This window comes from Stylophora pistillata, chromosome 5 (assembly GCF_964205215.1).
Source record: "Stylophora pistillata chromosome 5, jaStyPist1.2, whole genome shotgun sequence".
In the NCBI taxonomy this organism is placed as follows: Eukaryota; Metazoa; Cnidaria; class Anthozoa; order Scleractinia; family Pocilloporidae; genus Stylophora; species Stylophora pistillata.
This window is the reverse complement of record NC_142523.1, coordinates 33437975-33462997: the sequence shown is the minus strand read 5'-3', so window position 1 is coordinate 33462997 and position 25023 is coordinate 33437975. Positions and strand designations below refer to the sequence as shown.

General features: G+C 40.2%; 1 protein-coding gene across 1 annotated transcript in view; it reads left to right on the top strand.

The window, feature by feature from the left end:
- Positions 1-25023, top strand: part of LOC111341091 (uncharacterized) — a 41415-nt gene that overhangs the window by 11358 nt on the left and 5034 nt on the right. The window contains 24 exon segments of the mRNA XM_088761975.1: positions 174-228; positions 642-679; positions 1134-1179; positions 1704-1789; positions 2577-2631; positions 3177-3226; positions 3399-3429; positions 3531-3568; positions 3786-3915; positions 4702-4911; positions 5449-5656; positions 6076-6164; positions 6431-6595; positions 7173-8420; positions 10792-11277; positions 14407-15021; positions 16327-16389; positions 17338-17397; positions 18729-18761; positions 18998-19207; positions 19745-19952; positions 20375-20463; positions 20730-20894; positions 21472-22689. Of these exon segments, the coding sequence (XP_088618101.1) occupies positions 174-228; positions 642-679; positions 1134-1179; positions 1704-1789; positions 2577-2631; positions 3177-3226; positions 3399-3429; positions 3531-3568; positions 3786-3915; positions 4702-4911; positions 5449-5656; positions 6076-6164; positions 6431-6595; positions 7173-8420; positions 10792-11277; positions 14407-15021; positions 16327-16389; positions 17338-17397; positions 18729-18761; positions 18998-19207; positions 19745-19952; positions 20375-20463; positions 20730-20894; positions 21472-22689 (5596 nt within the window).

Sequence of the window (25023 nt, the reverse complement as noted above, 5' to 3'; positions counted from 1 at the left end):
TACAGATGCGATAGTTATTTGATATTACCACCACTTTCCCCCACCTCATTTTTCTCTTTTGTTTGTATTTTTGATATATCTGTTATTTCAACTAATAAGCTTCCTCATGTACACAGAATTATAATTTGGTGCAAAGTTCTCATCTTTTGTCTTTTTTTTTTTTTTTTTCGCAGTCTGGGTGGTCAGATCCGTCAGATTCAGTACACAGACAATCTGACAGGGCTGAAGGTATGTGGCCTTTATTTTGTTTCTTGAGTCAATATTAACACTAAGATATTGTTTATAATGTTGCAATAATTGCAGGTGGGAACAAGAGTGAGTAAGGCCTTGGTTACCACTTAATTTAAGTCTAAGAGTGAAAAATTTAGGGAAAGTCCTCATGACTTGGGGAAAACTGAAAACCAATGGCTAAAAACAGAAAATCTTCAAGGAAAAACTGGAGATGGGCAGCTTCACAAAGATGTATGGAACAGACAAATATATGACTGTATTCTGTTCATTTCATTAGAGGACAATTTCAACATGATAAGTCTTCAGAGCTATAAGTAAATTGTAAATATGTTTGCACTATCAAAACTGATTATTTTTGCTTTTCCATGCTTAGTCACTGAGTAACATTACGTTTTCTTGCTTATTTACAGTTGTTGATGGGATAGCCCCAGTTCCAAGTCCACTTGAGGTAAATCCTGAGATTGAATTTTTTCCATTCAACAGTGGAATGAAGAAGACTTCTCAAGACTCGACTTTGGATTTCTTTTGATTTATATCAAAAAACCTTTTTCCAAAATTTGAGGGGGAAAAAGAACCTCCCAAAAAAAAACCTCCCAAACTGAAAAATGGATAAGAAAAGGCAGCAAAACCGAAGATCCACATTGTTGAATATAGAAAATCATCTCGTAGATTATTTAGTATATTAAATTAAGAATTTCTTTAACTAAAGGATGGAAGTTTGTTGCCATTCCAAGCACAAGGTCAACATTCATCACCAAAGTTCCAAACATTAAGAACAGGTTTTTTAAAAATTGGATTTTGAGACTAAGTGCATCAGTGTTGAATGTGTGATGTATTGTGTTCAAGGTGTAATATAAGGGGAAGAGATTCTAAAATAATTTTCTTGGCATTTCCCTACTTAGGATCTGGATATCTTTGACACATTTTTACATTTTGCAAGTGGCACAGGTAAGCGAAAAACCATACATTTCAAAAGAGTAATCTAAGGAGGTGACCCCTGGCCCTTTTTGTTAAACACCACCAACCTGACTTGCAAAGGGATTGCTCACTTTTTTAAAGAATTTCATCAGATTAAAGTATCTGTAGCTCCCATTGCGTACCTATGTTTTACGTAACACATCCAGGCAATCTCCCATGTGCTCTCGAGGAAGAATTGTTGTGTTCATGCTGGGATTTTTTTTACCGTGAATACTGTTAATTGTTGATTAGAAACTCCAAGCTTGAACAGTTGGTTTAGTTTTCGATTTCAATCATTATGTCTTTCTGCGAAATATGCAATAGTATCACTGTTTACACTAGACCACATACTGACACTTACAGCAGTGTGTATTGGTATCTTTACAGCTGTATAGGTACTGCAGGTATCTTTGATAGGTTAGAGTTAATTACAAGTCAGCGTAGAATAAAAAATGGTAGAGATGTGAAGGTGGGGTTGACTTAAGTTCCTGTCATTTTTCCTATTTGAAATTTAGATGTTTTGCCAGAACTTCAAAATTTTGAAGACATTGAGCCAATGGATACATCACAACTAATGAACACCAAGCCTTTTGGTGATGAGGTACGGAAGATCAGTTACCATTGTCATTACAATCGTTATTGTTATTGCTATTATTGTTATTATTATTATTATTATTATTATTATTATTGTTGTTGTTTTTAATTAGTAGAAACACAAGTGATTTGAATGTAGAATGAAACACCACCTTGTACGTAGCTGAAAAGAGTGGAAAATTGGAAGAGTTTGTGTGGATCGAGATTGCATTATCTCTTCCCCTTGGAGGGTTTACCATCGACTATTCTGTTGCGCCTGAGTGTGGAGGTGGCACAGCTCAAACCAACTTTTCAACTCTGAATCATTAGTTGGTAGTGTTTGTAATTGGGGACTACATACCTTGATTATTTTTTAATGATTAGCGATTTAGTGATTTTTTTAGATTAAAAACTCCTTTCGGGATAAGGTTTAAAAGCTTCATTCATAATTTGAGAAGAGGGCATGATCTAGCTAGCAGATATATTATGCACACAGAAGCCAGGAAATTGTGATTAACATGACCGGTTTATGTTAATGCAAAAACCACATTCGGAATGGAAGTCTTCACGTGTATTATTTGTCAACAATTTTTCCAAGTGCTATGTTTTAAAAAAGATTTAATCCAGAATCCTTTGTAACACATATACAGATGCGATAGTTATTTGATATTACCATCACTTTCCCCCACCTCGTTTTTCTCTTTTGTTTGTATTTTTGATATATCTATTATTCCAAGTAATAAACTTCCCCACATGCACAGACTTGTAAATTGGTTTAAAGTTCTCATCTTTTTATCTTTTTTTTCTTTTTGAAGTCTTGGTGGTCCGATCCCTCAGATTCAGGACACGGACAATCTGACAGGGCTGAAGGTATGTGGCCTTTTTTTTGTTTCTTGATCTAAAAAAATAGCCAAAACCACGAAACTGAAACTCCCAAAGCCACCTCCTGTCACTATGAATTAAATTATGAGTGAAGGAAAAACTGGAGATGGGCAGCTGCACATAGATGTACTCTGTTCATTTGATTAGAGGACAATTTCAACGCGATCAAGGCTTCAGAGCCATCTAACTTAACCGGTGCCTTTAAAAGTACACACAACCCACAATTCCTCTATTCGCTCCGACGAAGGGCTAACGCTCGAAACGTCAGCCTACTCCCATCGTTACTCCCACCGACGCAGCCCCAAACAGTTTCTTTCGAAACTATCAGCCTTTAACCTAAATAATGCAGAGGCCCAGCTATTACTATGTATAAAGTTCAGAGCTTCACGGGCCTCTTTGTTTCCTTATTTTTCGAGTATTTTTTAACCCCTGAAGAGAGGATCAAGCCATTAATAAGAGATTTCCTAATTAAGTATAAGTGCCACCATTGAAATAAGTTTCATACCTAAGTTACGATTATTGTCATTCTTTAGAGAGAAGCCAGGAAGAAGTCCTATCATTTCATAGTGGTGCATTTCCTCCGGTTTGTATCTCAAATCTTGGTGCTGACTTGACTAATAGAGACACTCCTGATAAGAGTTTCCTCGAAGCCACAACTTGTGTTTATTTTAAATCGCGGGCCGCTGCTATAATTATTTTTCGCTCCGTTTTCACTTCTATTCTTTGATCGTGCCTTCTCTTTATTGTACGTACAGGTCAGATTAGAAGCTAGGGAGTTTGAATCATGTAAGTAAATCGCAAATACGTTTGCACTGATCAAAACTGACTATTTTTGCTTTTCCAGGTTTAATCAATGAATAACATTACGTTTTCTTGCTTATTTACAGTTGTTGATGACATAGTCCCAAATTCAAGTCCACTTGAGGTGAATGCGTTATCCCGAGATTGAATTTTATTCCGTTCTCAATTTACCTTTGAAAATGTGGAGACGAGCCCCTAATCTCAGGGAAAATAATTTCCCTTACTTAAAGATGGCCTAAGTCAAAAATGACTTCAAATCACTATTTTACCATACCCTAATTCAGTCTTTTAAGTTAGAACTCTAAGAGTAGTGTGAAAATAATGACATGATTTATTTTCAGGGCGGCGCGAGTTTTATCTTGGATATGAGTGAAGCCCTACCTCCTGATATAGAGTCCGGTTTCGCCTTCTTTGGAGATGCTTGCGTCAAAGTAAACAGAAAGGGAACGACACTGAAGGGGAAAGTTCCTCGTGAGTTGAGATATTGTTTCAACTTTTTGATAAGGACTGACTGCATTGCTTACTATTGTCTTTTAACGTACTTCCATCGATAAATACAAATGGGATAAAGCACCAAGATTTATTAATAAGCCTTGTCTCAAAAAATTAGACATACGTGGCCGCAAGGTCTGTGTACTCATCTGTTACAAATTTTGATTAATGATGGGTCAAGGCTTCGCTTATACCTCTGCATAGTTTTTTTTCCTCCTTTAGGTGGGGGGGGGGGGCAAATTTCCATTTCATTTTTAAGAAATTGCACTGAGTAATGAGCATCCATCGAGATTGCTTTGTATGCACGGTGCTTTTTACACACGAACCGGTGTGACAGTTCCGTTTGGGAAAATGTATCATTCAAACATCTTCAAGAAAAGATGATTTTGGGAAGCATTGGGTTCTGATAGTCATTTTCACTGTCTTCAAACCATTAGATATATACATAATCCAGGAAAACTTCACAATTGTTAATTGATTTTGATCGACGTAAAGGTTTTCAAACCACGCTAACAATGCATCGGTTAAATCGTGCACCATATTCTATTTCTGCTACCTTCAATGCTTTTTGACTCTGCGACGGAATGAAATAAGTCGGAGCTCATGCTCTAACGTCGAGTCTTGAAGTTATGCCCATCTGCCTATCCTCATATTGTTTAGCTATAAATGGCGAGTAAGCTCTGGGTAGATCATGCGCTTCTGGAAGTGAAATAAACTTAGATAGAAATGTCCTAATATTTTCTTTTTGTTTTTTATACATTTAAGCTTATCACAAGGCTGGTCCCGTTACTGTTACAGTGAAGTCCACATCTGGGATACTTCTTGGAAATATTCCGTTCGAGTATATAGACCACGAAAACAATTTTCTGAAACAAATGGTGTGTGACCCCAAGTCGCGACGGAAATTGTTTTTGATAATGGCTGAAAGAGAGCAACAGCCCAGTTTACATCCCCCTCACACGGACCCAACAACAGGTGTGTTATTGTATCATTTATGATCTTTTGGAGTGCAAAGAACACTATTATTTCATGTCGAATTGTACTTACAGACCACTGTAGTTTCTACTGAGGGTCGAAATAGAAACTTTTGGTAATCAGGTGGAAGAAACTCTTAAATATGCTTTTGACCAAGGCCTTCACAGCGCTGTGGTCTAGCAGCGCCCCGTGGCCCCTGGTGCCTTACTTTTGCCCTTGGGCGACTCGGGAATCTTAATTTTTTTCATGAAAAGCATATGCTGGGCACCCTGGATTTCACAGTTTCAGAGGACTGGGCTCCCTTCAATTTCTCTTAGAGCACAGCCTTGCTTCAGAAAAGTCCTGAAACAGGATTTATGTGGGCCATGGAGGTTCCGAAGGATGAGCGTTTTATGGCCTGAACTAGCTGTAGCAAAATAAATACCCTAATCATTTATTAAAACATGATCTGTCACCAATCTTGGTTTTGTTTAGTCATGCTAATCGTAATTTGTAACCAAACAGTTATAATCGTCACCATTCCCTCCTTTTTTGTAGGGTCTTCTCAAGCATCCCATGTATTAGCTACCTTAGTGTATGCAGCAGCAAAATTTGATGCTCCTGAGCTTATAAGAATGATTTTCGACTCCTCAAGCGGAGGCGTCGTCTTTCATGCTTACAAGGATAGTGCAAAATTGCCTGAGTCTGTGGCGAGGGACCATGGTAACGATGACACTGCAACTTACCTCGAAGAAGTAACCACTAGGTAAATGTTTAGTAAAACAAAACAAAAACTTTCAGCCTATATTCAAAGCTATTTGAATACATTATACCTGTTATCCTCTCTTCCAAGAATTGGACATGCTTCACTCCTTCGTTATATGAAGAATAAAAGTCAACATTCCCAACCCTAGTACCTCTTTTCCTCGTAGAGCTCTTGCATAGTTCACTGAAAAACGGTTGTTAATACCGAGCTCACTCCGACAAAAACAGCAAGGTCCACATTTACAAAGGAATTAGATCAAAGATTTCAACTCCTAAGTGTATATTTATTCTGTTCTTGTGCACTCGTCTTCGAGGACCTCCAAACTACGTTCCACTGCACATGACGTAGGCACCACTTTCATGGACGTAAGCTCACTACAATTTGTACTGAATGAATTACATTTTTTTTCTCCTGGAAAGATTTTATGAAGAGATCAAGTCTGGTAAGGAATTTAACCAGACAGTGGATTGGTTAGAACTTATAAAAGCTGCTGATGAAGCTCAAGCCAGTAAGTAGTCATTAAGTGGCCATTATATCTAAACTCTCGGGCATAAGTTGTTGTTACTGAACAGACGCACGACAATCAATGTTTTTCACGAGGCAATTTAGGAAATACCGAAGAATATTAGATAAGAGTCATATTTTCGACCACAAGCTTCTAGTTGATACCTAAAATCCGTAAAGCAATCCAAAGATGTAGAATGGTGCAAAAAACGTATGAGGTTCATATTCCTTTTGGACTTCTTTTTTTAATGACCACGTTTACCTATATAGCTATCTCATCAGATCACGATAGCGAAGAAAGAGACAGAAATCACTTGGAAAGTAATCTCGTCAAAGAAAGTGGATATTCGGCTGATGTCGAATCATCGCCTAGTTTATCATCTGACTCCGAAAGCTCTGATTCCGAACGTCATACTCCAACCTCGCCCTATGAAGGTATTGATTGTCAGCTCTTTTGTAAGAATTGTTTCCCTATATAGAATAAGATGCTTTCCTAAATTTCCAGACGATTATCTGACTTCTCTTCCTTCAGCAAAATTTGGCAATCTCACTGGCAGTCGCGAATGCGTCACGGGCATTTGATGAGTGTCGTGCGTTAATGACCTCCATCTCCCTTCTCCAATATTTCGATTTCCCAACATGGGAACATTGAAAATTGTTCTACGAAAAACAAATGTAATCTATTCAATAGAACTTAGCCAGTTAGAACGTAGGGAAACTGTTTCCAGCCACCCTAGATATAATCTGAGTTTCTATTAGGGGACTAAGAGAAAGTGAGTAGGTAAATATAGATACGTATCTCTGTTCACATTTAATCTCTATGATTGTAACTTTTAGTGGTGGAGATAATTGGGTTTTTTTAGTCGAAGACATTAGTAAAGTAATGTAGCCCTTGGTGATTAATAAAATTGACAATCCACTCTGGGCAACCATATGATGATGGAAGTATTATGGGTTGTATTTCCATAATAAATTAGGAGACTTTTATTATTTTGTTGATTTTTCCCTGCAGTCCAGACGAGATTAGCGAAGAATAGTACTGTTATAACAGCTCATGTAAAACGCGATGTCATTCCGCCAGCTAAAGAAGAAAGTAGTGTCTTTCCATCAACTGCTAGTGAAGGTGGTATATCACCATCAGCTGAAAAGGAAAGTGGTGTTACCCCATCAGATACCAAAGAAAAAGACATTACGCCATTAGCTGCTACAAAGAGAAATCTTACACCATCGGGTGAAAGAGAAATTAATTTCACACTATCAGCTATGAATGGAAATAATATGACGACATCAAATGCATGTGATAGTGGAGTCAAGCTATCAAATTCTAAGGAAAGTAACGTAACGCTATCAGCCGATGAAGAAAGCGATGTCACGCTCTTAAGTGCTGAGGGAAGTGCTGGTAGGTCATCACCTGAAGGAGAATGTGGTGGCACGCTTCCACCTGAAAGTGAAAGTGATGTCACGCTTCCACCTGAAAGTGAAAGTGATGTCACGCTTCCACCTGAAAGTGAAAGTGATGTCACGCTTCCACCTGAAAGTGAAAGCGATGTCACGCTTCCACCTGAAAGTGAAAGTGATGTCCTGCCATCAGCTGAGAGAGAAGGCGATGCTACGCCAGCAAACTTAAAAGGAAATACTGTCCTGTCATTAGCTGGGAGCAAAAGTGGCGCTATACATGCAAATTTAAAAGAAATTACTGTCCTACAATCAGCTAAAAGCGAAAGGTATGCTACGCCAATAAAATTCAATGAAATGAATGTCCCGCCATCAGCCGAGAGGGATAGTAAAGGGAAGCTCGCAAACTCGAAAAAAACTACTGCGCCGACATTATCTGTGAGCAAAAGTGATGCCACGTCAGCAAAATCAAAAGAAAGTAATGTTCCGCAATCAGCCAAGCAAGAAAGTGATGTCACACTATTACCTAAAAGAGAAATTGTTGTCACGCCGTCAGCTGCAAATGGAAGTGATATCATGCTAGTAGCTGCTGAAGAAAATGTTACCCAGTCAGTTTCGGGAGAAAGTAACATCACGCCATCAGCTGAGAACGTAAGGGGTGTCACACTAGCAGTTGCGAAAGAAAGAGAGGGACCTGTCACACCATCAACTGCAGAAGGAAGTGGTGTCTTTTCATTATCTCACATAAGGAGTGTTGCCGCGCTATCAGCTTCACAAGACGTTGATTTAGTGTCATCGGCTGCTAAAGTTAGGGACCTCATGCCGTCAGCTACCGGAGGGAGTGTGGAATCTGACACTTTGAATGGTAAGAAAATTGATTATAACAGGTTTCTTTTCGTACATTTAGTTGAGGATAAGGGATACCTTCTTTTTTCAATGGTTGCCAACTGATGGGCATTAGACTTAATGCTAAAGGCTGGTTTTTAATGGCGACGGAGCCGGAGTCGGAGTCGTAATCAGAGTCGTGAGAGCGCTGTCGACCGAGTAAAAACTAAAAATTAGAGTCGTAATCGGAGTCATAACCTCGAAAGAATCAGAGCCAAAAGAATCACAATGGTTTCATTTTCTTCCGACTTCGCTTATCACTCTTACACTTATGAACCAGTAAAAAGTAAATTTTTAGATTCGCAAGCAGAAGCGGTAAAAACCAACCAGTAACAATGCCAATTCTCAGGTTCTCCAGGTACAGTCTTCCTCTTACCACTCCATCAATTCAGTTTTCACGGGATCGTAGGCGATAAAGTCAAAGGCGGCAACGGTATTTTCCTTATTCTGTTTGATTTTCACGACTCTGTCGTAACTGAAAACTAGCCTTAACAGCGAGAAGTTCGAATGCGCTCTCATCGGCCCTCTCTCTTTGAATTATTCAGTGTACTCACTTAATGGCCACTTTGTAAGTGGGAGTGCTCCCTGCATCTTTTGGTCTCGAGTTAGTGCGAGTTAACTTCATAACCAGTTAACACGTCATCCTTTTTTTGTCCGAGAGAAAATCGAAAATCGATTCATGAAGAGGGCGTTGTTTTGTGGTAAGATTTCCATAGATTTCCCTTAACCATTTCCTTCCATGCTCTAAGTGCCAAATTCAAAATCCTTGCAGCCCAAACTGATTTTCCTATGTTGCTTCCTCTTTGCCTGGTAACCTCAAGTAGTCGATTAACAAAACGACTGGTATGTGCGTCAGGCCGCTCCGTGTGTCCAGTTTATAAGCCAAGTAGCGATACATTGCAGGGAGAAGTGGCAACGAGAATTCCACCGTGTAAGGTTGGAAAATTGGTGAAATTCATGCTCTCTGCGACAGAATTGTATCACTGCGACTAGTCTCGCGGATTGAGATCATTTTGATTTCATGCGAATGATAGCACCAACGAAACTGTGGCATAGACAAGGATGTTCAGAAATGCTCCCCAGGTCGCATACGGCGGATTGTCGTAACGGTTTCTCCTTGCTACATGTTTTCAAGGGTGTGTGCACGTAGCGACTCGCCGAAGAGACCTACTCGTCCTTCGTCCGGTCCCTCAATGAGCTTCAGATGTTGATGCCCTTCACTCGTTCTATGCTCCTTGTCTAAACTTTGTCTTTACTCGCCCATGTCCACCTCGGAGTCGTAATCAGAGTCGTGAGAGCGCTTTCGACCGGATAAAAACTGAAAATCAGAGTCGTAAACGGAGTCATAACCTCGAAAGAGTCGGAGCCAAAAGAATCACAACGGTTTCATTTTCTTCCAACTTAGCTTATGACTCTGACACTTATGAACCACTAAAAACTAGATTTTCGGAGTCGCAAGCAGAAACGACTAGTAACAATGTCAATTCTCAGGTCCTTCAGGTAAAGTCTTCCTCTTACCACTCCGTCAATTCAGTTTTCACGGGATCGTAGGTGATAAAGTCAAAGGCGGGAACGGTATTTTTCTTCTTATTCTGTCGGTTTGATTTTCACTACTCAGTCGTAACTGAAAACTAGCCTTAACTACACGAGAGAAAGCAAGTGACGGTAGTTGGAAATAGGTCGTCTAATAAGTCAATTATTACTTGTGGAGTTCCTCAAGGTTCAGTTTTAGGACCATTTCTCTTTCTCCTTTATGTTAACGACATTTGCTGCAGCTCAAAGAAATTGAAATTTTATTTATTTGATGATGATGCAAATATTATTTATAGCCACAAAGACCTCAAAACTCTTGAAAAAGAAATGAATGTCGAACTAAATAATGTGTACCAGTGGCTTGTATCTAACAAATTAACCCTTTATCTCTAAAAAACTAATTTCGTCATTTTTCGCCCTTACCAAAAACGCCTTCCTTTTCTTCCTACAATAGACATTAACGATAGCCAAACAAATACATTAACTCACCTGGAATGTAAAGACCATGTGAAATATCTCGGTGTCCTAATCGATTATAAACTGTCATGGAAAAACCATATTGACTCTATAATATCGAAACTTAGCAAAACCATTGGATTACTGTATAAGATAAGGCATTTTGTTCCTTTCCATACTCTTCTTAGTATATACCTTAGTATATACAACTGCCTTGTTGTTCCTTATTTACATTACGGTTTAATTGCATGGGGACAAGCTGGCAAAAGTAAATTAAATAAGCTTTTGATCCTCCAAAAACGTGCTCTCCGTTTCATATGTTTCGCTGACATGTATGATCACGCCATTCCTCTATTCCCTAGCTTCGGGAGAAAGTAGCATCACACCATCAGCCGAGGAGAGAAGTGATATCATGCTAGTAGCTGCTAAAGAAAATGTTACCCAGTCAGCTTCGGGAGAAAGTAACATCACGCCATCAGCTGAGGAGAGAAGTAGCATCACGCCATCAGCTGAGAACGTAAGGGATGTCATGCTAGTAGCTGCTAAAGAAAATGTTACCCAGTCTGCTTCGGGAGAAAGTAACATCACACCATCAGCTGTGGAGAGAAGTAGCATCACGCCATCAGCTGAGAACGTAAGTGATGTCACACTACCAGTTGCAAAAGAAAGAGAGGGACTTGTCACACCATCAACTGCAGAAGGAAGTGGTGTCTTTTCATTATCTCACCTAAGGAGTGTTGTCGCGCTATCAGCTTCACAAGACGTTGATTTAGTGTCATCGGCTACTGAAGTTAGGGACCTCATGCCGTTAGCTACCGAAGGGAGTGTGGAATCTGGCACTTTGAATGGTAAGAAAATTGATTATAACAGGTTTCTTTTCGTACATTTAGTTGAGGATGAGAGACACCTTTTTTTTTTCAATGGTTTCTAAGTAATTGTCATTAGACTTAATGCTAAAGGCTGGTTTTTAACTGTGACGGAGCCGGAGTCGTAATCAGAGTCGTTAGAGCGCTTTCGACCGGATAAAAACTGAAAATCAGAGTCGTAATCGGAGTCATAACCTCGAAAGAATCAGAGCCAAAAGAATCACAATGGTTTCATTTTCTTCCGAGTTCGCTTATCACTCTTACTTTTATGAACCAGTAAAAAGTAGATTTTTAGATTCGCAAGCAGAAGCGGTAAAAACCAACCAGTAACAATGCCAATTCTCAGGTTCTCCAGGTACAGTCTTCCTCTTACCACTCCGTTAATTCAGTTTTCACGGGATCGTAGGCGATAAAGTCAAAGGCGGCAACGGTATTTCTCTTCTAATTCTGTTGGTTTGATTTTCACGACTCCGTCGTAAGTGAAAAGTAGCCTTAAGAGCGGGAAGTTCGAATACGCTCTCATCGGCCCTCTCTCTTTGAATTATTCAGTGTATTCACTTAATGGCCACTTTGTAAGTGGGAGTGCTCCCTGCATCTTTTGGTCTCGAGTTAGTGCGAGTTAACTTCATAACCAGTCAACACGTAATCATTTTTTTCTCGGAGAGAAAACCGAAAAACGATCCATGAAGAGGGCGTTGTTTTGTGGTAAGATTTCCATAGATTTCCCTTAACCATTTCTTCCATGCTCTGAGTGCCAAATTCAAAATCCTTGCAGCCCAATCTGATTTTCCTATGTTGGTTCCTCTTTGCCTGATAACCCCAAGTAGTCAATTAACAAAACGACTGGTATGTGTGTCAGGCCGCTCCGTGTGTCCAGGTTATATGCCAAGTAGCGACACATTGCAGGGAGAAGTGGCAACGGGAATTCCACCGTGTAAGGTTGGAAAATTGGCGAAATTCATGCTCTCTGCGACAGAATTGTATCACTGCGACTAGTCTCGCGGATTGAAATCATTTTGATTTCGTGCGACTAATAGCACCGACGAAACTGTCGCATAGACAAGGATTTTCACAAAAAGTTCCCTAGGTCGTATATGGCGGATTATCGTAACGGTTTCTCCTTGCCACATGTTTTCGAGGGTGTTTGCACGTAGCGACTTGCATGTCCGACTTGCACGTAGCGACTTGCACGAAGAGACTTGCATGTCCTTTGTCCGGTCCCTCAATGTGCTTCAGATGACGATGTTCTTCATTCGTTCTAGGCTCCTAATCTAAACTTTGTCTTTACTTCCCTATGTCCACCTTACTGTAATTGACAGTGTGCCATATTTCAATAATCATTTTACCTACGGAAGGATTGATCGAATTTTCCCCCCTCACGACCTGCACGTAACCAAGTGGTCAGATCATCTCTTATATCAGATCATCTCTTATATCAGATCATCTCTTATCTGCGCCAACCTGTTCTAGTTCTTACTCGAGAAGCTTGAGTTTCGAGTTTGTAATAACACGATAGACAGTGGGAGACAAGGATAAGAAGATTAAACCGTTTACTTAGAGAAATCTACATGATAACGATCTCTACGAATATTTAAGTAGTTGTACTACAGGTCTCTAGATGACGCACATGCTGCAATGTAATGCATCTTATTATAACAGAGTTCCGCTCTATCCATTGAACTAACCGGGAGGCTCAATAGCGCTCCACTGTTGTGCGGGAGGTCGAGGGTTCGAGTCACGGCCGGACCAACAAAAAATATTTGAGAAGAATATGCTTCCTTTCTAACATCAAGAAATTGTTAGATATTCTAGTCTTCTCGGATAGGGACGAATAAATGGAGGTCCCGTTTCCTGCAGGATTAGGGGTAGGAGACGTTATAATTTGGATATATCAACAAAGTTGAAGTGGTAAATTGGCCACCGTAACGATTACAAAAGCTGACGTTTCGAGCGTTAGCCCTTCGTCGGAGCGAATAGAGGAATTGTCGTTGTGTGTGCTTTTAAAGGCAGAGAATGGAGCTACGTTATCGGTGGGAACATGGCAACGAGAACAACAAGAATAAATTAGTGGAATGAAAAGCGTTTGTTGATCCCTGTGGGATTTAGACTGCCAGTTTGAAAGATGAGCTTTTGTTCAAGATTTATACGGCTTTCCGTGCTACCTAAGTGTAAGGAAAGACCGCAGATTGCCTTTGAAAGCACGCACAACCCACAATTCCTCTATTCGCTCCGACGAAGGGCTAACGCTCGAAACGTCAGCTTTTGTAATCGTTACGGTGGTCAATTTACCACTTCAACTTTGTTTTTATATCCAAATTATTTCGTTACTCCCACCGACGCAGCCCTAACAGTTTCTTTCGAAACTTTCAGCCTTTATTCTGTCACCTATTTAGCTTTCTACCTGTCTGCTTAAGTTTGACCGACCCTTGACTGTTACATTCTTGGAAAGGGATTAGGGTTTCAAAACACTTCCATTTACTTTTTAACTTCAACATATCTTCGGAAAATACAAATAGTTCTGTGACGTAATACAAATACGTCTAAGCTCACGTTTTATCGTCGAGTCTTGAATTTATGTAGCCTGTGTGCAGCCGTGTCCCACCCTCCAATAGAAAATCGGTAGGGGTGCGATTATTTATGCCTCTTTTGGAGGGTAGGGGGCACTGTACGCAGCCTGGAATCTATGTCCATCAGCTGATCATTTTTGATCACAGACCATAAAGTAAAGTATTAATTTACTTAGACTACTGGGTCAAGAAAATCTCTTGGAACGACTGTACTAACCTTGCTATTGCTCAGTTAGATTAGGGAGGCCTCGATTTTAAGGAACTTTGTGAATATCGATAAGATAATAAGTCGTAAGTAATGAGCGCCTCTTACTTGCATTACATGCACTTGAGTTCTGAATGGAAAGTCTGAAAAATGGAACAGAGAAAACCTCTTGTATATTATACAAGCGAAAGGCACAAGAACTGAGCCTATCCTTACCATCTTTAGTTATGAATGGCAGGTAAGCAATGGGTGGATAATGTGTTTCCTGAAGTAAAGTATGCCTAGACAGAATTTTCTATTCTTTTGTGATTTATTTTTTTGGTTTTCTATGCTCTTAAGCTTCCGACGAACCTGGCATCGTTACAGCGACACCGACAAACTCAAAAGAAAATACTGTCCCGCCAGTAGCTGAGGGCAAAAGTGATGCTATGCATGCCAATTCAAAAGAAAATACTGTCCTGCAATCAGCTAAGTGCAAAAGGGATGCCACGCCAGTAAAATCGAAAAAACCTGATGGCCCGCAATTAGCCGAACAAGAAAGTGATGTCGCGTCGTTACTTAAAAGAGAAATTGGTCTCACACCGTCAGCTGCAGTTAATAATGATGTCATGCCAGTAGCTGCAATAGAAAGAATTATCACCCAGTTAGCTTCTGGAGAAAGTAAGATCACGCCATCAGCTGAGGACCAAAGTGATATTATGCCATCAGCTGAGGACGAAAGTAACATCACCCCATCAGCTAAGGACGATAGTGATATCACGCCATCACCTGAAAGAGAGAGGTCTGTTATATCATCAGCTGCAGAAGAATATAATATCATGTCATCATCTCACAAAAAGACTGTTTTTATGCTATCAGCTCCAAACGAAGTTGATTTAGAGCCATTTGCTGCTAAAGCGAGGGACTTCAAGCCGTCTAATGATAAAGGAACTGTCGAATCTGACACATTCACAGGTAAGAAAATTGATTAAAACAGTTTTCTTACATTTAGCTGGGAGCAAGAGATACTCTTTGTTTTTAACTGTTCCTACCTGTAATGCTTAAGGCTGGTTTTCAATGGCTACAGAATCGGAGGCGTAGTCAGAGTCATGAAAGCGCCCCCGACCAAGTGAAAACTGACAATTAGAGTCGTAGGCGGAGTTATAAGCTCGACATAATCGGAGTCGGAAGAGTCAGGACAGTATACTTTTCTTACGACTTCTCTTATGATCCAGTGAAAATTAGATTATCGGAGTCACAAGCAGGAATGGAAAAACCAACCAATCACTTTTGTCTTTCTATTACAGTCTTTCGCTTACGACTCCGACGATTCAGTTTTCACAGGATTGTAAGCGACGGATTCGTAAGCGGCAACGGTATTTTCTTCCGATTTCGTCGCTTGATTTTCACTTGATCGTTTCACTCTGCGATTATGGTTACAACTCCGACGCTGTCGTAACTGAAAACCGGCCTTGACAGGGTGCGGTTTGAATACGCTCAAGTCAACCCTCTCTCCTCAAATTCTTCGGCTCACCGGTCTCTTTGTAACTGGGAGTAATCCCAGTATCTTTGTTAAGTAGTTAACTTACCATTATTTTTGTTTTATCTCTTTTCTAAACTTAACCTGTAAAGGACCTCGAAGAGAAAGTCGAGGCACTTCAAAGGGGAGCGGCGTTGCGTTCTAATTTGACTGAGATAATTGCGATCATGTTTGCCTCACTTGGTAGTTTCTCTCTGTACTTACGAGTTACCAGTCGTACAGTGGTTTATGACGATAACGTTGACGAGTTCCATTGAGACTTTTTTAGCCGTTAATGGGAGACTGTGGTTCATATATAATTTCAGAGCTGCAAAATGGATATTCTAATTTGACTGAGAAAATTGCAATCACGTTTGTCAATTAAATGGGTTTTTGTTGGTCCTATCTTCTAATTTCTTAAATAAAAGGTTTGATACATGAAAATAGAGAAAGAGTTCAGAATAAGTCTTAAAAAGCAACATTCGAGCCACCTCTTTCCTCTGTTTTGATATGAACGACCAATCGTAGTTAAAAACAAAAGTACGCCACCGCGTTGCTGCGACGTAGAATGGATTGTGCACTTTTAAACAAGTAGTGATGTTTTACCATCGTAAAACACAAATTGAATTCTTCGGCCCACTTAATGGCCTCTTTGTAACAGGTAGTAATCCCGGTATCTTTGGTCTAAAGTAAGTGTGAGTTAACTCCATAAAATTAATAGTTAACATTCCATTACTTTTCTATCTTTTTTCTAAACCTAGAAGTCGAAAAGCATCTCGAAGAAGGAAACAAGAACTCTGAAAGGTGGTTGGCGTTCCTCAGAGGTAAGGTATTTAGTTTCTTACCTACAACCATCTCATTCCCATGCTCTGCAAATTCAAATCTCTTGCGGTTATGTATTTATTATGGCCATTTTTGTAAACAAATACACTCCATATTTCCTTGAATCGGTGACAATGTCCGATGTGGCTCGTACAAGGAATCAAAAATCCACTGTTAGGGCGGAGGAGGGGTGGTCGGGGGAAGGAGGGGACTGACATGGAGGTGAACTTCTGTATACTGGATATCCTTACAACAATTTTAATCAAATGTCTAACGAAATCCTGTATTGCTTTGCCTTTCCTTTACTTCGATTAATGATTGCTTCAGAAAATTCGCGCTTACCTCTCAATCTGGTGCATGCAGAATTCGTCCCCGACCTTACTTGGTTTTCTCTCTGTACTTTCGAGTTACCAGTCGTACAGTGGTCTATGTCGGTGGCGGTGACGAGTTCTATTGAGACCTTTTTTAGCCGTTAATGGGTAGACTGTCGTTCATATATGATTTCAGTGCTGCAAAATGTATATTCTAATTTGACTGAGGCAATTTCCATCACGTTTGTGAATGAAATGGGTTTTTGGTTGGTTCTCTTCTAATTTCTTAAAAAGTGTGATGATAAAAAAGATATAATCGATGAAAATGGAGGAAGAGTGTAGAATATGGCTAATAAAGAAACATTCGAGCCACATCTTTCCTCTATTTTGATATGAACGACTGATCGTATTGAAAAAGAAAATTACGCCACCGCGTTGCTGCGACGAAGAATGGGTTGTCCACATTTAAACAAGTAGTGATGTTTTACCATCGGAAAACATAAGTTGAATTCCTTGGCTCGCTTAATGGCCTTTTTGTAACCAGGACTAATCCCGGTATCTTTGGTCTAACGTAAGTGCGAGTAAACTCCGTAAATAGTTAACATGCTATTATTATTTTTATCTTTTTTCTAAACGTAGAAGACTTAGAGAAAATCAAAGAGAAAATAGAGGAAATTAGGAAGTTGGCGTTGTCCATCGGTAAGATATTAAGTTTCTTACCTACAACCATATGACTCCCGGCCATGTTCTGCAAATTCCAAATCCTTGCGGTTATGCATTTATTACGGCCATTTTTGTAAACAAATAGACTGCATATTTTCTTGAATCGGTGACAATTTCCGGTGTGGCTCGTTTAAGGAATTAAAAAAACCTCTGTTAGGGCGGGGGGAGGGGTGGTCGAGGGAAGGAGGGGACTGCCAAAAAGGTGAACCTCTGTATACTGGAAATCCTTACAACAATTTTTAATCAAATGTTTAAGGAAGTCCTGTATTGCTTTGCCTTTGCTTCACTTCGATCAATGATTGCATCAGAAAACTCGCACTTACCTCTCAACCTGGTGCATGTAGAATTGGTCCCGACCTCACTTGGTTTTCTCTCTGTACTTTCGAGTGAACAGTTGTACAGTGTTTTATGTCGGTGGCGGTGACGACTTCTATTTGAGACCTTTTTTAGCCGTTAATGGGTAGACTGTGGTTCATATATGATTTCAGTGCTGCAAAATGTATATTCTAATTTGACTAAGGAAATTTCAATCACGTTTGTGAATGAAATGGGTTTTTTGTTGGTCCTCTCTTCTAATTTCTTATAAAGTGTGATGATAAAAAAGGTTTAATCGATGAAAATGGAGGAAGAGTGTAGAATGTCTAAGGCCCTGTTTACAAGCAGGTAGGTTAACCCTAGTGGTAGGGTTACCCTTGTAGGAGGATTACCCTAACGCTCCCATATTTCTTCTTTTTTTCAACGACGTGTTTACAAGGCAGCTAGGGTTACCCTAGCACTAGGGTAACCATAGCTGAGCGCTAGGGTTACCCTAGCGCTAAGATAACCCTAGTTGCCTTGAAAACGCTCTGCTGGGGATAACTCGCCTACCCGGGACAACAACAAGGGTTACCCTACCCGCATGCTAGGGTAGCCCTAGCACAAGGGTTACCCTCCTTGCCTGATAAAGCAACATATGTGATGATACCAAAGATATAATCGATGAAAATGGAGGAAGAGTGTAGAATATGTCTAAGAAAGCAATATTCGAGGCACCTCTTTCTTTTATTTTGACATGAACGACCAATCATAATGAAAAAAACTAGTACGCCACTGCGTTTTTGCAACGTAAAGTGGATTTTGCACATTTAAACAAGTGGTCATGTTTTACCATTGGAAAACATAAATTGACTTCTTCAGCTGACTTATTGGCCTCTTTCTAAGTACCAGTTATCGTGGTATCTTTGGTCTGAAGTAAGTGTGAGTAAACTCCGTAAATAGTTAACATGCTATTATTATTTTTATATTTTTTCTAAACGTACAATACGTAGAGAAACTCAAAGAGGAAAAGGAGGAACTTAAAGGTAAGTTTGCGTTGCCCATCGGTAAGATATTTAGTTTCTTACCTACAACTATAGGACTCCCGACTATCCTCTGCAAATTCCAAATCCTTGCGGTTATGTATTTATTATGGCCATTTTTGTAAACAAATACACTCCATATTTCCTTGAATCGGTGGGTAGATCATGCGCTTCTGGAAGTGAAATAAACTTAGATAGAAATGTCCTAATATTTTCTTTTTGTTTTTTATACATTTAAGCTTATCACAAGGCTGGCCCCGTTACTGTTACAGTGAAGTCCACATCTGGGATACTTCTTGGAAATATTCCGTTCGAGTATATAGACCACGAAAACAATCTTCTGAAACAAATGGTGTGTGACCCCAAGTCGCGACGGAAATTGTTTTTGGTAATGGCTGAAAGAGAGCAACAGCCCAGTTTACATCCCCCTCACACGGACCCAACAACAGGTGTGTTATTGTGTCATTTATGATCTTTTGGAGTGCAAAGAACACTATTATTCCATGTTGAATTGTACTTACAGACCACTGTAGTTTCCGCTGAGGGTCGAAATGAAAACTTTTGGTAATCAGGTGGGAGAAACTCTTAAATATGCTTTTGACCAAGGCCTTCACAGGGCTGTGGTCTAGCAGCGCCCCGTGGCCCCTGGCGCCTTACTTTTGCCCTTGGGCGACTCGGGAATCTTAATTTTTTTCATGAAAAGCATATGCTGAGCACCCTGGATTTCACAGTTTCAGAGGACTGGGCTCCCTTCAATTTTTCTTAGAGCACAGCCTTGCTTCAGAAAAGTCCTGAAACAGGATTTATGTGGGCCATGGAGATTCCGAAGGATGAGCGTTTTATGGCCTGAACTAGCTGTAGCAAAATAAATACCCTAATCATTTATCAAAACATGATCTGTCACCAATCTTGGTTTTGTTTAGTCATGCTAATCGTAATTTGTAACCAAACAGTTATAATCGTCACCATTCCCTCCTTTTTTGTAGGGTCTTCTCAAGCATCCCATGTATTAGCTAACTTAGTGTATGCAGCAGCAAAATTTGATGCTCCTGAGCTTATAAGAACGATTTTCGACTCCTCAAGCGGAGGCGTCGTCTTTCATGCTTACAAGGATAGTGCAAAATTGCCTGAGTCTGTGGCGAGGGACCATGGTAAAGATGACACTGCAACTTACCTCGAAGAAGTAACCACTAGGTAAAAGTTTAGTAAAACAAAACAAAAACTTTCAGCCTATGTTCAAAGCTATTTGAATACATTATACCTGTTATCCTCTCGTCCAAGAATTGGACATGCTTCACTCCTTCGTTATATGAAGAATAAAAGTCAACATTCCCAACCCTAGGACCTCTTTTCCCCGTAGAGCTCTTGCATAGTTCACTGAAAAACGGTTGTTAATACCGAGCTCACTCCGACAAAAACTGCAAGGTCCACATTTACAAAGGAATTAGATCAAAGATTTCAACTCCTAAGTGTATATTTATTCTGTTCTTGTGCACTCGTCGTCGAGGACCTCCAAACTACGTTCCACTGCACATGACGTAGGCGCCACTTTCATGGATGTAAGCTCACTACAATTTGTACTTAATTAAATTAACATTTTTTTTTCTCCTGGAAAGATTTTATGAAGAGATCAAGTCTGGTAAGGAATTTAACCAGACAGTGGATTGGTTAGAACTTATAAAAGCTGCTGATGAAGCTCAAGCCAGTAAGTAGTCATTAAGTGGCCATTATATCTAAACTCTCGGGCATAAGTTGTTGTTACTGAACAGACGCACGACAATCAATGTTTTTCACGAGGCAATTTAGGAAATACCGAAGAATATTAGATAAGAGTCATATTTTCGACCACAAGCTTCTAGTTGATACCTAAAATCCGTAAAGCAATCCAAAGATGTAGAATGGTGCAAAAAACGTATGAGGTTCATATTCTTTTTGGACATCTTTTTTTAATGACCACATTTACCTATATAGCTATCTCATCAGATCACGATACCGAAGAAAGAGACAGAAATCACTTGGAAAGTAATCTCGTCAAAGAAAGTGGATATTCGGCTGATTTCGAATCATCGCCTAGTTTGTCATCTGACTCCGAAAGCTCTGATTCCGAACATCATACTCTAACCTCGTCCTATGAAGGTATTGATTGTAAGCTCCTTTGTAAGAATTGTTTCCCTATAGAGAATAAGATGCTTTCCTAAATTTCCAGACGTTTATCTGACTTCTCTTCCTTCAGCAAAATTTGGGAATCTAACTGGCAATCGCGAATGCGTCACTGGCGTTTGATGAGTGTCGTGCGTTAATGACCTCCATCTCCCTCCTCCAATATCTCAATTTCCCAACGTGGGAACATTGAAAATTGTTCTACGAAAAACAAATGTAATCTATTCAATAGAACTTAGCCAGTTAGAACGTCGGGAAACTGTTTCCAGCCACCCTAGATATAATCTGAGTTTCTATTAGGGGACTAAGAGAAAGTGAGTAGGTAAATATAGATACGTATCTCTGTTCACATTTAATCTCTATGATTGTAACTTTTAGTGGTGGAGATAATTGGGTTTTTTTAGTTGAAGACATTAGTAAAGTAATGTAGCCCTTGGTGATTAATAAAATTGACAATCCACTCTGGGCAACCATATGATGATGGAAGTATTATGGGTTGTATTTCCATAATAAATTAGGAGACTTTTATTATTTTGTTGATTTTTCCCTGCAGTCAAAACGAGATTAGCGAAGAATAGTACTGTTATAACAGCTCATGTAAAACGCGATGTCATTCCGCCAGTTAAAGAAGAAAGTAGTGTCTTTCCATCAACTGCTAGTGAAAGTGGTATATCACCATCAGCTGAAAGGGAAAGTGGTGTTACCCCATCAGATACCAAAGAAAAAGACATTACGCCATCAGCTGCTACAAAGAGAAATCTTACACCATCGGGTGAAAGAGAAATTAATTTCACACTATCAGCTATGAATGGAAATAATATGACGACATCAAATGCATGTGATAGTGGAGTCAAGCTATCAAATTCTAAGGAAAGTAACGTAACGCCATCAGCCGATGAAGAAAGCGATGTCACGCTCTTAAGTGCTGAGGGAAGTGCTGGTAGGTCATCACCTGAAGGAGAATGTGGTGGCACGCTTCCACCTGAAAGTGAAAGTGATGTCACGCTTTCACCTGAAAGTAAAAGTGATGTCACGCTTCCACCTGAAAGTAAAAGTGATGTCACGCTTCCACCTGAAAGTGAAAGTGATGTCCTGCCATCAGCTGAGAGAGAAAGCGATGCTACGCCAGCAAACTTAAAAGGAAATACTGTCCTGTCATTAGCTGGGAGCAAAAGTGGCGCTATACATGCAAATTTAAAAGAAATTACTGTCCTACAATCAGATAAAAGCGAAAGGTATGCTACGCCAATAAAATTCAATGAAATGAATGTCCCGCCATCAGCCGAGAAGGATAGTAAAGGGAAGCTCGCAAACTCGAAAAAAACTACTGTGCCGACATTATCTGTGAGCAAAAGTGATGCCACGTCAGCAAAATCAAAAGAAAGTAATGTTCCGCAATCAGCCAAGCAAGAAAGTGATGTCACACTATTACCTAAAAGAGAAATTGTTGTCACGCCGTCAGCTGCAAATGGAAGTGATATCATGCTAGTAGCTGCTGAAGAAAATGTTACCCAGTCAGTTTCGGGAGAAAGTAACATCACGCCATCAGCTGAGAACGTAAGGGGTGTCACACTAGCAGTTGCGAAAGAAAGAGAGGGACCTGTCACACCATCAACTGCAGAAGGAAGTGGTGTCTTTTCATTATCTCACATAAGGAGTGTTGCCGCGCTATCAGCTTCACAAGACGTTGATTTAGTGTCATCGGCTGCTAAAGTTAGGGACCTCATGCCGTCAGCTACCGAAGGGAGTGTGGAATCTGACACTTTGAATGGTAAGAAAATTGATTATAACAGGTTTCTTTTCGTACATTTAGTTGAGGATAAGGGATACCTTTTTTTTTCAATGGTTGCCAACTGATGGTCATTAGACTTCATGCTAAAGGCTGGTTTTTAATGGCGACGGAGCCGGAGTCGGAGTCGTAATCAGAGTCGTGAGAGCGCTTTCGACCGAGTAAAAACTAAAAATTAGAGTCGTAATCGGAGTCATAACCTCGAAAGAATCGGAGCCAAAAGAATCACAATGGTTTCATTTTCTTCCGACTTCGTTTATCACTCTACACTTATAAACCAGTGAAAACTAAATTTTTAGATTCGCAAGCAGAAGCGGTAAAAACCAACCAGTAACAATGCCAATTCTCAGGTCCTCCAGGTACAGTCTTCCTCTTACCACTCCATCAATTCAGTTTTCACGAGATCGTAGGCGATAAAGTCACAGGCGGCAACGGTATTTTTCTTCTTATTCTGTCGGTTTGATTTTCACGACTCCGTCGTAACTGAAAACTAGCCCTTAACAGCGGGAAGTTCGAATACGCTCTCATCGGCCCTCTCTCTTTGAATTATTCAGTGTACTCACTTAATGGCCACTTTGTAAGTGGGAGTAGTCCCTGCATCTTTTGGTCTCGAGTTAATGCGAGTTAACTTCATAACCAGTTAACACGTAATCATTTTTTTCTTGGAGAGAAAATCGAAAAACGATCCATGAAGAGGGCGTTGTTTTGTGGTAAGATTTCTATAGATTTCCCTTAACCATCTCCTTCCATGCTCTGAATGCCGAATTCAAAATCCTTGCAGCCATGATCTGATTTTCCTATGTTCCTTCCTCTTTGCCTGATAACCCTAAGTAGTCGATTAACAAAACGACTGGTATTTGTGTCAGGCTGCTCCGTGTGTCCAGTTTATAAGCCAAGTAGCGACACATTGCAGGGAGAAGTGGCAACGAGAATTCCACGGTGTAACGTTGGAAAATTGGCGAAATTCATTCTCTCTGCGACAGAATTGCATCACTGCGACTAGTCTCGCGGATTGAAATCATTTTGATTTCGTGTGACTGATAACACCGACGAAACTGTCGCATAGACAATGATTTTTAGAAAGTTTTCCCTAGGTCGTATACGGCGGATTATCGTAACGGTTTCTCCTTGCCCCATGTTTTCGAGGGTGTTTGCACGTAGCGACTTGCAAGTCCGACTTGCGCGTAGCAACTTGGACGAAGAGACTTGCATGTCCTTCGTCCTGTCCCTCAATGAGCTTCAGATGACGATGTTCTTCATTCGTTCTAGGCCCCTAATCTAACCTTTGTCTTTACTCGCCTATGTCCACCTTACTGTAATTGACAGTGTGCCATATTTCAATAATCAATTCACCCAGGGAAGGATTGATCGAATTTTCCCCCCTCACGACTTGCAAGTAGCCAAGTGGTCAGATCATCTCTTATATCAGATCATCTCTTTTCTGCGCCAACCTCGTATCTCTCTTGTTCTAGTTCTTACTCGAGAAGCTGAGTTTCGAGTTTGTAATAACACGATAGACAGTGGGAGACAAGGATAAGGAAATTAAACCGTTTACTTAGAGAAGTCTACATGATAACGATCCCTACGAATATTTAAGTAGTTGTACTACAGGTCTCTGGATGACGCACATGCTGCAATGTAATGCATCTTAAATGTAATGCATCTTACTACAACAGAGTTCCGCTCTATCCATTGAGCTAACCGGGAGGCTCAAGAGCGCTGCACTGTTGTGCGGGAGCTCGAGGGTTCGAGGCCTGGCCGGACCAACACTCAAGGTCTTAAAAATACTTGAGAATAATATGCTACCTTTCTAACATCAAGAAATGGTTAGATATTCTAGTCTTCTCGGATAGGGACGAATAAATGGAGTTCCCGTTTCCTGCAGGGTTGGGGGTAGAAGACGTTAATTTCCCACGCATGAGATTACTGCGTAACCCACACACACGTCCTCCCCTGGGGTGGGATGGGTGGGTTTGCAGAGCCCCATTTAAACCAGCCTATGCTGAACTGGCGATCTCTGCTAAAATATGGTTGACAAATAAATAAATAAATAATCTTTCTCTCTTACTGCCTATTACAGGCCAAACATGTCACCCAAACCTTACTCACATACTCGCTCACTATTTTAACCGCGGATATGTTTTCAATGTTAATTTGACGAAGGCCTTCGGGTGAACGCTAGGCACACTTAAGTCTCATCCGGGCTAAAATTCAGTGAAACAAAAACGTGCTTTCGTTGGCCGACAGAGTCGTAAGCAGCAGCGGTATTTTTCTTCTGATTCCGTCGGTTTGAGTTTGACTTAATCGATGATTACG